At 35.3% G+C, this 14,710-nt stretch overlaps 1 protein-coding gene and 1 long non-coding RNA gene across 2 annotated transcripts in view; one reads left to right on the forward strand and one right to left on the reverse strand.

The window, feature by feature from the left end:
- Positions 1 to 13,570, reverse strand: part of LOC106465029 — a 16,788-nt gene extending 3,218 nt beyond the window's left edge. The window contains exons 1-6 of the mRNA XM_022392848.1: positions 12,627 to 13,570; positions 12,058 to 12,138; positions 11,725 to 11,865; positions 11,156 to 11,584; positions 5,438 to 5,562; positions 267 to 3,569 (exon numbers count right to left, since the gene is read on the reverse strand). Of these exons, the coding sequence (XP_022248556.1) occupies positions 267 to 3,569; positions 5,438 to 5,562; positions 11,156 to 11,584; positions 11,725 to 11,865; positions 12,058 to 12,138; positions 12,627 to 12,789 (4,242 nt within the window). The 5' untranslated portion in view covers positions 12,790 to 13,570. The remainder of the gene's footprint in view (positions 1 to 266; positions 3,570 to 5,437; positions 5,563 to 11,155; positions 11,585 to 11,724; positions 11,866 to 12,057; positions 12,139 to 12,626) is intronic.
- LOC106465031 overlaps positions 1 to 14,145 on the forward strand; it is a 17,440-nt gene extending 3,295 nt beyond the window's left edge. The window contains exons 2-3 of the long non-coding RNA XR_001291176.1: positions 8,136 to 8,139; positions 14,134 to 14,145. This is a non-coding gene — a long non-coding RNA (uncharacterized LOC106465031). The remainder of the gene's footprint in view (positions 1 to 8,135; positions 8,140 to 14,133) is intronic.
- The last annotated feature ends 565 nt before the right edge of the window (positions 14,146 to 14,710 follow it).

The raw sequence follows: 14,710 nt of genomic DNA on the forward strand, positions 1-14,710 counted from the left end.
CAAGCAGATTTTGACATCAAATTTGGGGTAAAAAGTGCGTCTTATACACCGAAAAATACGGTACTATACGATAAGTTAGTTAGAGAAAGTTTCTTTAATCAATTATTTTATTAAAAATTTTATACAAGAGCTGCTAACTTAATAAAAGCATGTTTTTTTTTTGTTATTTTAAAATGTACAGTAATGTAGAGTAAAAAATAGAAAGAAGAGTAACCTAGGTAACATCTGAATGCCGATATACAGTATGGTATCTAGTTCCACCTCACCTTTTTCGTTATTCTTCCTATTCGTCGCTCTCTAGCTTCATCGTTATGCTCATCACTTGACTCTTCAGACTGCACACCACTATCAGCAGTGCTTACTCTCGAACACCTGTGTCCTTGGCCTTCAACAAAAAGTGCATTCTGTTTGTTAGTTTTCTTCATCTGACCATAGTACTTCTCAAGCACTGAAGGCTGCTTGTTTCTTGGTTCGTATTCTTCATCAGTTAACCGTTTGAATTCATCATCATAAGGAAGTGTTTCTCTTGTTCGAAGGAGTTCTGTGGCTAGTGATAGTTTATTAACATAAATATGTTTTTGTCCAGACGTTTGACTTTCATATCGATGGGGCAAAAGTTCTACGTCTTCAGAGCCAGCTTCACTGGCACTGTCCATTTCGTGGACTACAATTTCTGATCGTTCTCTAGAAAACTGATCACGTGGAAGAACTTCACTTTCAGTTTTGTTTCCAGCATCTGAAGTTTTCACCACAGCATCCGAGAGTTCCCGTTGGATAGCTTCTTCAATATTTTGTTCCTCGCTGTCAGAATATTCAGTAAGGCTTTCGTCAAAAGCGAGCTTATAAATAGCTTGGTTGTTCTGAAAAGCTTTACTGCTAGTAAGTTTATGAAGTTTGTTTAGTTCAATTTCCGTTTCTCGTATTAAATTATCGGAGTGACTAAGATAAGCGAGGTAACTAGGCGATAAAAGCTCCCCCGACACTTTATCCTTTACATCTTCTTCTTGGTTTTCTTCCAACAAGTCTTCTGAGGATAATTCCTGAAGGGTGGATGTATCGTTAAAAAGTTCGCTTTCCTGTTCTGTACATTTCTGAAGGTCATGAGAAAAATCATAATCTCCACTATTGTGCGAGGAATATACTCTATCTACAGTCTCGTCTGTCTTTAACTGATTGTTCATAAACATTTCAAGATCGTCGGTAGTAGTAGCATTTATATCAATTTTGTTGTCTTCTGTATTTGCTTCTTTTAACTGATCAATTGCCTTGTTATCAACTACTGGACTTTGTCCAGAATCTTGTTCTTCTAAGCTAGCTTGAATGTTCCAACTGTTTTCAACAAGATCTTCTTTAGTTTTATTATATTCTGAAAAGTCTGTAATTTCTCCGGACAACGGTTGATTATGCCAAACATCATTCTTGTTTTCAAAGTTTTCTAAATCTTTTTCGTCCTCTCTTGCAACATTTGATGTGTCACTATTCGCCGAACTGTCAAAACTGTGGGATGACGGGGGCGTTTTTGCGTTTACGTAACCTCGAAGATCAACAACAAACGTTAGTTCAGAATTTAAAGGAACAATATCATAAAATGACTCCTGGTGATGAAAATCACTATCATCATTTGTGCTGTTTGAGTTTGTTATCTGAGTCAAGCACGTAGAAGAAAACTCTTTTGTATTTGAGTAATTCTCTGGTGAATTTCCACTTAATCCATATTCGTCATGATTTCCGCTTAATCCGTCGAATGTAAATGTTTCTAAACTGATGTCGCCGTCTTCAGTCCAAACTAACTGTTCCTTAAAAGGTGAATTTTCAGCTTGAACTTCCAAATTTGCTGCTTCTAAACTTTCTGAGCTGTAGAAGTCTACGTCATTCGTTAGTATTTGAGTTTCCTGAGAATCAATATCGTCATCGGCGTGAGGATATGCAGTTTTTTGAATAAATTCTTGTGCACTTTTGTCTAAAAAGTGGTTACTACAGGTTAAGTCTGTTGCTTGATCTCTTTCTTGTGATAAAGATATAGTACCTCTATCACATACTGATCCCTCAATATGGGGTATTTTTTCCTCACTAACATTCATTGGTGATTCTGTTTCTCTTGTCTCACTTTGTGTACTTGTTCCGAGGCTCTCTATATTAAACAAAGAATTGTTGCAATCTGCACTGATTACATAAGAACTATCGCGTTTCAGGCTTTCCACGGCCTTTTGGATGGCTTTCTCTACCACTATTTTAGCAGTTTGTTCAAGTTCTAAATCTTCACTACGAACTGACTCATAATTTTGCACAGCAATCTCGGTAGCATGCAAGTTGTCAGGAGGATAGCTTTGTTCAAGATGTTGCACGCTTTCTTTCCAAGCCGAGTCCTGATTCATCATATTTTTATTCTTTGGATGATCACTTGTTTCTTGTTTTTTTTCTTTATCAAAGGGACTGAACGTTGTATTTATATTAGAACTCCAAGAATATTTTAAATTTCCAAATTCTTTTCCCAAATTTTGCGTATTTTGTAGATATTGTTGAGGAATATCCTTTTCTCTTCCGTTTTCTATACAAGACGCAGTGCCAAACACACTGTTTGGTTTTTCCTTTCTAACCTCAAAACAGTTGGTAGTTTCGGGTATTTTAAGAATTTGTCCCTTTCTGTGTACTCTCGTTTCCCCACAAGACTGATCTGGCACAGCTCCAGTGGAGTTTTCTGGAGTATTAACAGATATATCAGTATTTACTTGTGAGTCAACAACCATGCTGGCTCCTTCCTCAAAGAAGTTTTTAGGATTGCCTTCTGGATCTAACAATAGACTATCTGCCGTATTAAGTTCACCCATAGCTAGCGCTGTTAGCTCGTGCTTCTGTAAAGTTGAATCCACAGCATCAACTTCTGAGGACCACTTGAGGTTAGATATGATGGTTGGCACTTTATCAGCATTAGGATGTGAGCTTCCGTTAGTTCGGTTATTATCAAGGGCTTCTGAATGATCTCCCTCTGATAGTGACTTGTGGATGTTGCTTGTTATATTAGCTGTAATTTCGAAAGAGTAAAGGTCACAAATAAGATCTTTATATAAAGATTCAGCGATAATTTTAGGATCATGTAATTGTCCAGATAATTCTTTTTCTGCTTCACAAAATGCATTGTGGACAAGATCGTGGGAAATTGTTTTTAACTTTTCTTTAGACACAACATCTTGATATTCTTCTTCTTTCAATTCTGCTTCTACTGATTCATGTTTTGAATCATTTGAGTCAAGTATGGTCAAAACATCATTTTGTGTTTGTCCTGTATCTTTATCCTGTGCTTTTTCTATGGTGAAACATGGGGTTGTTTCTTTTCTTTCTTCAGAACTGGTGAGCAGTTCATGTCTTAAATCATCAGACGCATCGTCCTTTTCTTTGTGGACCTCTTCAGAGCTGATGGGCAGTACATGTCTTAAATCATCAGATGCATCGTCCTTTTCTTTGTGGACCTCTTCAGTGCTGGTGGGCAGTACATGCCTTAAATCATCAGATGCATCATCCTTTTCTTTGTGGACAGCTGTATTTGCGTTTTCTTGTGTTGTTTCATTTTTCTAAAAGAAGATCATAAATTCTTATGGAGATTTTGAAACAAATGAAGAAAATCTCAAATCACTTGAAAGTCGTAATAACACTTCCAAGATAATGAAGAAATTCTTATTGATTTTGGTCTCTGTTAGAGCTAAGAAAAGTTTGAATTGTAAACGATTTTAAGAATTAATTTTTTAAGGAAGACAATAATTAACGTTCAACTGGTAACAAGTAGTTCAAAAGTGGCATTTCATTTGTATAGTTAACTAAGTTAGTCCATTAAATAACGAACAAAATAAAAAAAAACAATTAAAGTATGATTTAGGAAATCGGTGGTAGTATTTCATGCACCTTTAAAAATCTACAATACAGAAACATTTTTCAAAAGAACTCTGTGATGATGTTTAAACAAATACAGCTTCTGAGAATCATTTCATGCTGGAACAATATACTCAGTATTGAAATGGAATTAGATGCTATCATCTTACATTATTGTTTTACAGTTAATTTGAAAATTAAGTTTGTTGTTATAAGGTACATATAGTTATTCCAGTAATCTCATCAAATATGGTGGACAACACATTAGTCTCTCAGCTATCAATTCAGAAACTACAATACATTATGTATGGTTCTAAATGTATCGATGAATTTACAATCACAAAATACAGGGTTGATTACATTATATCAAAACGATTTTGAATATGCAATTCAGGATGTAACATAACAACCACAGCTAGTATATATTTGCGGTGGACTATATGTATCAAACTACATTTTGACATTGTTTGGCATTTCGTAGGTATTGTGATGTCACAGAAAATTGAACGCTTTTGGGAAGGGTATGTAACATCCCTTTTCATATACTCAGATCATAAAGATGTACTCAGATTGGGGATTCAGAATTTCGAAGATGGGGATATTCCTTGTACGTAACGACAATGGAAAATAAAAGAGTATGGATAAACTTCGGTCACCATCCAGTAAAAAACCTCCCAAAAGTCGTACCTCAGTCGTGGTAAGCAAAGTGCGGCAGGTGAGAATCTACGAACACAACTGTCGGTGGTAGACCCCATCTTTGTTTACCAGGCAACAGTATGCAGTGTAATCAAGAAGGATATCTGTTTGGAAACGAGACCAAAAGGTGTGGATTCACTAAGATAAGGCTTCTAGTCGTACCTCCTGTTCAACCGTTGCACATCTTAAGTAGCTGGAGAATAAAATAGATATTCATACTATTCCATAAGAAGAAATACCAATCAAGTAGCCGGATGCAGCGCTTTTATGGATTTTTTTACAATTAAATGTGCACTGGGAATTTGTTGTCTTAGCTCAATAGATGGATTATGAAAAACGCGTAAGGAGGACTGGTCTGATTTGAATGTGATAGTTTTACAACGGAGCATTTTGCAAGGCTATTATTGTCAAGGCACGGTCGTCAGATAAAGCACGACTAGACGTGGCAACACGGACTGCAACGGCGTGGTGAGTTTCCAAAATCGTTTTTATATAACGTACTCAATCTCTATATAACTTATTAAATCTTTTGAAGGACAAATCCACATGACAAACACGTAAGTTATCAAGAAATGATGAATGCCGTATTGAATTAGGTTAAATTACGAAAGTAATAGACATTGGATTTTGTTTTGTAGTTAGTATTCTTAACATATAAATCATCTTGGTTCCGCAGTATTCACAAAACGTCATTTTTAGTTGTTAAACTGTAAGAGCAACTTTTACGACAATAAGTATTCGCTACTTTATAACCTTCATAGCATTTTAAACACATTATCCACTTCAAGACAGTTTTATGTGTAATGGTTAACATCTTTAAGCACGCAGTAACATAATTGTTTTGCATTTCAAAAAAATAACTAACATTCACGCATACCATTGTTTCAGTTGCCTTTTCTCGAGGCTTTCTTTTCCTTCTGCGACGTTTTGTCCTGCTGAGATCTGGGCCAGGATTGGCTGGATACGATAAAAACCCAGACGAATGGAAAGTGTCTTGACGTGCTATAAAGTAAGCAGTTTAATGGGTTTTTTTCCATACATTAAAAAAGTAAAAATTAAGCCCTTTAAATGGTTTATGACAGCTTTTGCGAGTTACTTTCTTATAATCGAAGATCCAGCAATTTTGAAAAACCAAGCCTATTGAACAAATATGTTTATTATGCACTCTCTCTTCCAGTTTTGACAAACTTAAACCTAGTTATTAAAATATTTCATGACGTCTTTAATTCTGAGAAGAAATCTGTTTAACATTAATCGTATACATTCCGTTTCATAATTAAGTGTAATTAAAGTATTTTTGTCAAATATCTAGTGAATACTTTTTATTGATGACGTTAATATTTCCATACGTATGCAGGGGACATAAAACGTATTATTTGTTTTCCAAAATCAATGAACTCTTTATTATACTTACTTGTTTCGAATTCGATTAAAATAAAAACAATAAGAAGTTGTTATTCGTGTATGATTTTTTTTCACAGACATCTCGAACGGGTTAAGGCAACGACTCTAAATAAAGAGCAGAAAGAGCATCTACCCCCTCCCCCAAACCTTTTCCAGTTAGTGTACGTACACTATTATTAACAACTATGTTAGACTGGGTTAGCTTTTTTGTCTCTTTCCTACTTTCCAACAAAATTAGACAGTCATAGCATATCCCCGTGGGGTAAGTGGATGTCGAAGGGAGCAAGGAGGGCTTGACCTATTCCTAATAATGATCAAAAAACAAACAAACACACAATATAGTTTAAAGACAATTGAACAAACTAGAATACCGTATTAGCAAAATAAAAAAGTAGCTAAACTGGCAACACTGCCAGCGTTTGTGAGTGGTTCGCTTAAGTTTTATATGCTTCTTTGTCTGTTGTGTTTGCATTCATTGCGAATACGGACCTGTATTAATGCAGAGACCGTGATGTGCATATTTAACTTGCTATTCGTTGTTTAAAACTGCATGTTCTTGTAGTACATCAGTAGACTCGGCCAAGGTCAACAGAGTAAATTCACTTCCCGCTTGGGGAATATTGAGTTTACTCACCGTTATTCTCCTATGATAAGCAAATCCTAGCAACTCAGGTGATGAGCAGAATCTCTTCTGATTAAGGTTAGTTTACCCATTTCATTTTTACCACTACTAAAGCCGATATTTTCAAGTTCAAGTTTTAACTTTTATTCTAAGGGTATAATATAAAATTGTTTGCTTTCTAATCTAATAAAAAGTATGATATTTACGGGGATAACCAGAACTTTTCGTTCTAAACTAATTTGTAGACGACGTCTTTAAGAAGGTTGAAACGATTTTCAAAGAAAAAGGCTGAAGCAGTTTTTAAAACGTTCTTTTATATTACCAGAGAAAGTTAACAATAATTTGACACATGCTGTTGTCTTGACACTATTATTTATTCAACAATAGTGTCAAGGTGAATGTCTTGAGTATTTGTTTTCTCAGTTTCCATTTTTTTTTTTTTGCAAACTTAAAGCTTTACCCAATTAAACAACCTAGTTTTTGAGCTAGCTTGATGGATAGGTCTAATTGGTTGATTTCTCTTTTTGGTGTTACAGTGATATTGAATAACTGTATTGTTATTTTTGTAAGTTTTATAGTCGTGGAGATTGTGGTTACCATGGTTATCTTGAGGAACACACAATAACTAATAAATAATTTGTGGGAATGCTAAAATGAGTAGCACTATTCGTAAGTAAAAAACAGTTGTGAAATCAGTGAACAATAAAATAAAATAATCAATAAAATATTATTTTATACACGCGATTCCGCGGTGAATAGGAGCACCTACTGTTTGTGTCTATCAAACGTTACGGATTACCAAATTATCTAACTCGGCCATCTTTTAAGACTTCATGAAAGAGGATAACCATGGTACATTTTTTCGTAAAGCACCTAATTTCCAAATCGTAATCGTTCATTCGGAAAAGCGATATAAAATTAATCCCATTGCAGTCAACGGCTGTGTTGCGTATTTTTATTTCTTTTAATGCAAACATCAAAGACAAATTATCGCGTTTCACGATGAATAAAATGTTTATATCTTGATGTTTTTATCCTTTTTACAGACATTTTAGTCACATTACATAGACAGTAAACTCGTCTATTTTCAATATAAAAAGGCTTTCGTTTGTGGCAATAGAAAGTTTATCATTAGATTAAACGAATGATTATAAGTTATTATTTTTACCAGTGGACGTAAAAACTACACTATATTCCACAATGCATTTGTAGTTCGTCCAACTGTTTTTAAAGAAATAAACGCATGAATACAGGGTGGTAATAAAGTACTTTGAATATGAAAGTGGCGATATATAATGAGTTTTAATTCATGGAGAAAGAATAACACGGGGAGGGTTGGGGGGGGGGGCTTCAGAATTCAGTTAAAAACATATTGTTGTAAAGGGAGCAGCTTTGACTGGGTGTTGGACATCATATTAGTTCAACAACTAAGAACAACTGAACCAAATCTAAGCAAGAAGATTTAAGCCTCAAATATAAACTTATTTGGACAAAAAAATGAAGTAGTTCCTGACTTATGGTATCACGTAACACGACATAGCTCCGGTAGCACTGTGGTATACTCTTAATGACACACCAACACTTAACTAAAGTTTTAGAAAGTCTGTTCTCTGCTCAGTTGTCAACATAAATATGCAGCGGAGAACTAAGGTTACGAACCATTGACAGCCTATCAATAAGTAAGTAGGTATCCACTGTAGAAAGAATATCACTTTACTAAATAAATAAAAAACAAAAGGTTAGAATTTAGTGGATCTCCCTCTGCAAGATTTTAGGCAGAAACACGGTTACACATATTTATAAAATCTGAAACCTGGGTTTATGGGATTGCGCTCCTCTCCTGGTGATGAAGTTGGATGAGGTTATTTGGAACGCTTTAGTGATGAACGATCAAGAAAACATCACGTATGTTCGATGGAGTTCATATCCGACGATTGACCAGTCTACGGAAGAGTGGTAATACGACTCCAGCCGAATGAACGTGACAACACTGCTATGTCTGGTACGCTGGTCACTGGCGTATACAGGTAGAAGGCTCAAGAATTATGACTTAGTGAGTGGTACTCACGGTCTCATTGCATACCACCAGCTATGATCATCCAGCTGTCCAAGTGGCACACCACACCATAACAAAAATGCAACCGTATTTTTTCGTGACTTGATACGGTTTAACGGAAGGAAGGTAGTCCACTGAGTGTCCGAGAACTGTGCAAATCTAGATTCATCGGGAAGTATTAGTATCCCAAGTATCAGGAGGATATGATGACACTGTAATGCCCACTGCTGTCAAAATACTTATTGCCTTGAGAGAGGATTATCTTCAGATTAGCATTCTAGCTACTCCATGGTGGTAAGAAGCTACTTTCTGATTGTAGCCTGTCCTATGAAGACAACTTCTGATGGTATTGGGTCACACTTGCACATGTCGTTTTGACGTGAGACATCCTACACACTTCTTACAGTACGAAGAGTCCATTCTGTTGCATCACCAACCTGGTCACTGAGGACAGCAGAGAAATTATAAGTGACCTGGCAGTTTCTCACTGACTTTGACCGCCCTGCTATCTTCCAATTATGTGTCATCAATCTAGTCACCGAGGGTAACAGAGGAACTGTAAGCGACCTGTCAATTTCTTACTGACTTTTACTGCCTTCTCATCGTCCAATTATGCGTCCTTGTAAAAAATAGGTTAATTCCCGGAATCCTTTATTAGTTCCATACCTGTTTTTATTCTGTGGTCTGTTTTGAACTATACTTGTATTTATACGTCGCGGTCAATTGCATAGGACATCATTGAGATGGTCTATATGTATTCTCGGAGTGTATCTTTTCTGGTAAGCTGCATATACGAAACCTTAAATTGAAAATTGTATGTGAAATAAGCGCTGGCTGTGTCATTATGTTTTTTTTTTGCTCGCCCTTTCAGCCGTGGGGGCGATATGACGTGACAGTCAATCTCACTATTCGTTGGTAAAAGAGTAGCCCAAACGTTGGCGGTGGGTGGTGATGACTAGCTGCCTTCTCTCTAGTCTTTCACTGCTAAATTAGGGATGCCTAGCGCAGATACCCCTCGTGTAGCTGTGCACGAAATTCAAAACAAACAAACAAATGCTTGTCTAAACTTTTGTAAGCCATACAAAACATGCTCCTAAGCTCAGCGCTAGACGTTAAATTCTAATCAGTAGAAACCAATAGCACATTTCTACTAGCTGTAAAAATTATTTTAAACAATGGAATTAACGACATGTTCAAACGGTGTATTTACTTCTGATTCTTAGATAATGTAAATTGACACAATTAAAATAAAAAAAGTCATCCAATCACAAAGTCTGACTGTGGAAGGTCTGTGGTTTGTTGTACTAAAAGAGAGGTAGTCCTTTTGAAAATGTGAAAAATATAATTAGTGGGTAGTTTTATTCGTGAGTTTTCATTAAGGTGATAACATTTTGTTAAAAAGTTGAGATATATTACCAGCCCTCTTGAGTAGATGATCAGTACTGTTATTAAAGTTTTGGACATGCCATATAACATAAACGCGAAAGGTTTATGATCACCCTTTAAATGAGTTATTGTTAATAGTAAAAATAAACAGTCTTTTTCCGTCTTTCTCTTCATCATGCATATGAAAGAAATGTCATCATCTGGTACTTACCTCAACACGAAAGTCAGTGATGATTTAATCACTTGTGCAAGAAAAATAAGGAGAGTAAAAATTTAAATAAAACGTTTAGGAACGATAACGGAAAGACATAAAACTCATAGACGAGCTAGGGTAAAGTGCGTGTTTTAAGGACAGGGATATGAGATCATCGTTAGCACAACGTATTTCCAACCGCGATGAAATTTGCGGAAAACAATACCTTCCGTAAGGAAGCACAACGACACTAACGTTTACTAAAAAGGCAACAGTCTCATTCTACACGCTAGGTTGGGGCAGTATGAAATGGTACTTCTGTCATCCTTCGACGTCACATCACGCGGCTATGAAAGACTTCCCGCCACAAATAGAATGCCAAGTCAGCCATCACAGAACCCATAATGCAACTAAATGTTTTACCTTTGGAAGTTTGTTTGAGTAGTAAGTGATAAAACCTACTGAGTTAAACGAAATCGTATTTTTTTTTTTTCATGCAAACACGAAACACCACAAAATTATTTACTGTAATCTTAAACTAAGTGAATGAACCAATCGACATTTAGTGTCCTATGTAGCCTGGAAGTATCTATATTTACGTAACGAAGTTATAATTATAGTCAGCCCCCACCCTCGATGTAGGATGTGAGCGTGGGACGGGAAAGTAGGGCGTACGTATGTGATACGCACTCATCGTAAATGCATTTAGAGCTTCAATAAACATATTATTTATATTCATGATCGGAACCTCAAAATAGCACCTATCCTTTTGAACTTCAACAGCCAAAGATACAAGTATTCCGTCATACCACATAGGGAGTATTATAATAATTTCTATGGTACAACTTTAGACATTATAACAATTCAACAAAGATAAAAAAAAATCTTATACTTAATACATTAATGCGAATGTAAATAAATGTCATAAACTTACTTGGGTAAGCAGCAGGTCCAAAAAAATTACCAGGATATAAATACATTAGAGTTGGTCTTGCTATTGATTGGTCCTCAGCCAAGTCACCAGATGGCACTGTCCCTTGCCATGAAACGTCATCATTAGATTGTGGATGCCAATGAGGTTGAGAATATAAAGGATGATAATGCATGCTTTTCCAGTAGGGAGTGTTGTCAGCCTGTCTTTTATTAATTCTGTAGGTCTTTTGGAAACGACAGTTAGGTTTTTGTCGTTGGAAATAATACAAATATAGCTGACCTGGTCCTGGATACACAGAGCTCTCTGATGGATGATTTGGTCTGTAGCATGATAAAGGAAATGTCCAAGAATCAGAAGGGTAAGTCATGAAACATTCGGATGGATAATAGGCAGGTTGTGGTAGGTGCTGAGGTCCGGGGACCCACAATCCTGCAAAACAACAGATTTAACTGAAAATGAGACTTCAGTGTATGACTTAACCTCAAGTTACTTATCAACGATTGTGCTTGAACGATTGAATGAGAATAATTTTTACACGTTTTGATTAAACAACCAACAAAAGGACTTACCATTACTAAAACAACCAGAAGCATCCAAAAACTGTCCACCATTTTGAATTTCTTGAAATGAAAAGTTTCCGTCCACTCTATCAAGCGGATTGAATAACTGAAAGTTAGGAATGCAGTTAGACGTATCACTGGCAGTCCTTTCTGTGTAAAAAAATAAGTATAAAATATCAGTATGCAGTCTACATACAGACAAGAAAAGTTCGAACTTGACAAATTATTAATACAAACTGTGAGTGATTTCAATACTAAACTGTTTTGAAAAATATTTTTCTTAACAGCTAAATAATATCGGTTCCACTGAAAAACATATGAAATATGCTATGAAACCTTCACCTTCTACATAATCGCTGTATTGGGAGTTCTTTTCTGCTTCACTTTCTTCGCGGTCACAAGACGACGGCGAAACAGGTGATTCTGAAAAAAAAAAGTTGGAAAAATGTGAACAAAATGTTAAAACTTATACGTATAAATGTTTTCTTCTGTACACCGATGCAAAACTTGAGCGTCAATGCCGAATAACTGAACCTAACTCAGAGTGGTATAAGCTCTTATAAAATTCCCAAAAGAATTCAAAGAGTACATCAAAATAGATGATCCAGGTGGATCAATAAAAATCAAGCTGAAACATAACAATTCTTAAACACTATACGTTGCACAATCCAGTTGAACTGTCGCTTCGACACTTTGACAACGCAAAAGTGATCAAATTCTTACTATCAATTACATTCCAACTTTATCAAATATTATTTTATAACTAGAGTAATACGGGTTGAGTCAAATCAACAATGATTTAATTCGAAAGGAATTACAAGTTAACTGCAAGTACGTAATAATCATTTTGAGAACATAATAATTGACAGGTTGTATTTAAAATTTGTAAACAGTGTATCGTGAAAATTTACCACTATTCAGACTGTCTTGGTCACGTGATTGCAGAGGCGTGGTTACCCTGGTAACATCATTGGATGAGTCACCTGGTGAAAAGAAACGGAAATGACGTATAAGAAGACTTCGATGAGAAGACCCAATAACAAAGTGCACTTTACGAGACTTTTTCCATTGCATTTTGCAAGTGTTTCACATATTCAAATATATCAATAAGTTCAGTCCCAACTGATAATCTTAAAAGCACTGGCTACTACAGAGCCGTGCATATCCATCTGAATCATATATTAATAAAATTCCTACAACGAAATAGGTGGTGCTAAAACAGGCTGAAGTATCGCATGAAAGTATTCATTCACTAACACAAATTAATACTTTAATGCAAAACGTACATTCATTTAAGAATGAGTTAACAGTAAAAATTAACTACATTTCATTGACTTAGTTAATGAACAAGGTTTTGGTTTAACTATATTTAACTCTGTAACGACACATTTCTGACGGATCAGACAGGACTGCCAAGTGCAGTCTAAATGAACAGGAAGTGCTGGTTTAACGCTCTCTACCAGTCTTGCATTCACTAAGATGTCTACTGTCGAGCCACACTTACACGAATGTCCTTCATTTTAAGTAAAGATATCTATATTTAGTTCCTACACTGGGAAACCATCAGTCTCCTCTGAGGACGCAACAGCGAGACTCCTTTGGTATGTGGAGTACGGCCAACATATTGATGAGAACAAAGTACAATGAAAAAGGTTAAACTCAATGTTAAGAAGAACTATGCTTTAAATATATACATATTTTTATTTTCTGAATTATCCAGCTTTTACCAAACGTCATGATTTTCAGAAAGTCATTTTACCTGGCTTGCAATGAACTTGTACTTCTAAAATTTACATAAAAAGTATTACGGAGCCATAGTCGGCTACTCAAGTTTAGGGAGGCAAACATATTTCTAAAACTAATGTTAAAAACTGCATTTGCTAACACATTTTTATGTAATATTTATGTACTTGTATATATATTGCTATATTAGCGAAGCAGTTGTAATCATTTTATAAATAATTGGTTACAAGCTATTCTTGTGGATTCGAAAATAATAAATTGTTTAAAAATAAAAAACTATGGTAATAAAACGGTAATAAATATTTTGTATCAGTTTGGTATTAATTGTTCTTAATGTTTTTATTTGTGGATTCGAAAATAATAAATTGTTTAAAAATAAAAAACTATGGTAATAAAACGGTAATAAATATTTTGTATTAATTGTTCTTAATGTTTTTATTTTCGCCGGAAAAAAGTTTGGCATTTCCCAAATAACACCACGGTAGTGTATTTATTTATTGTCTAGATCAAAGCAGACATTTAATTTGTTAGTATATGGGTGTTAGTAACAGGTAGTCCACAATGAACATTTAGTTTTGCAATTCACACAATATTGTACTATATATTTGTAATATTTCTGGATTCAAAATAGTCACCTGATCATCGCGGCAATAAGAAATAGGTTTGCAGACCTAGTGTGAATAGACAGGTGTAGTGATTTGTCGGGAAATGAATAAAAGAGACAAGAACCGATTTTGAAGAAAAACAAAAATGGAAATAAAAACTAAATCTCTAGCTGAGCTAGGCCTGAATTATTGATTTAAAGGTAGGAACTATGCACACACACACATCAGCGGCTGGAAGACTAACGCTCACTAAGAAGGAACATGTGGACAAGACAAGAGATACAAGCGAATCTGTTTAAAAAAACCCTCACAACACACGTTTTCTCTATAGCTTATCAACCACAAAACTGAGCCAGAAGTATGTTAGGAAAAGTAGATAAATAATATCTTCGACTGATTCACGGCGTAGAATGTAGCACGTGGAATATGTCCTAATCCAGATTTACCAGGCTCTGAGCTAGAGTTCTCAAAATAGTAAATATATATATATATATATATATATATATATATAAGTTACTATATTACAGATATTTATTAATTTTAAAAGTAGGTAGGTAATAATATAGTATTATTTCGTCCTCCAACACCGTCCCCTTTCCTTACCCCTTTACCCCAACGTACTTTCGTCCCTTACAAGTACCTTTAAA

The sequence above is a fragment of the Limulus polyphemus genome, unplaced genomic scaffold (genome assembly GCF_000517525.1).
Source record: "Limulus polyphemus unplaced genomic scaffold, Limulus_polyphemus-2.1.2 Scaffold1814, whole genome shotgun sequence".
Taxonomy (NCBI): Eukaryota; Metazoa; Arthropoda; class Merostomata; order Xiphosura; family Limulidae; genus Limulus; species Limulus polyphemus.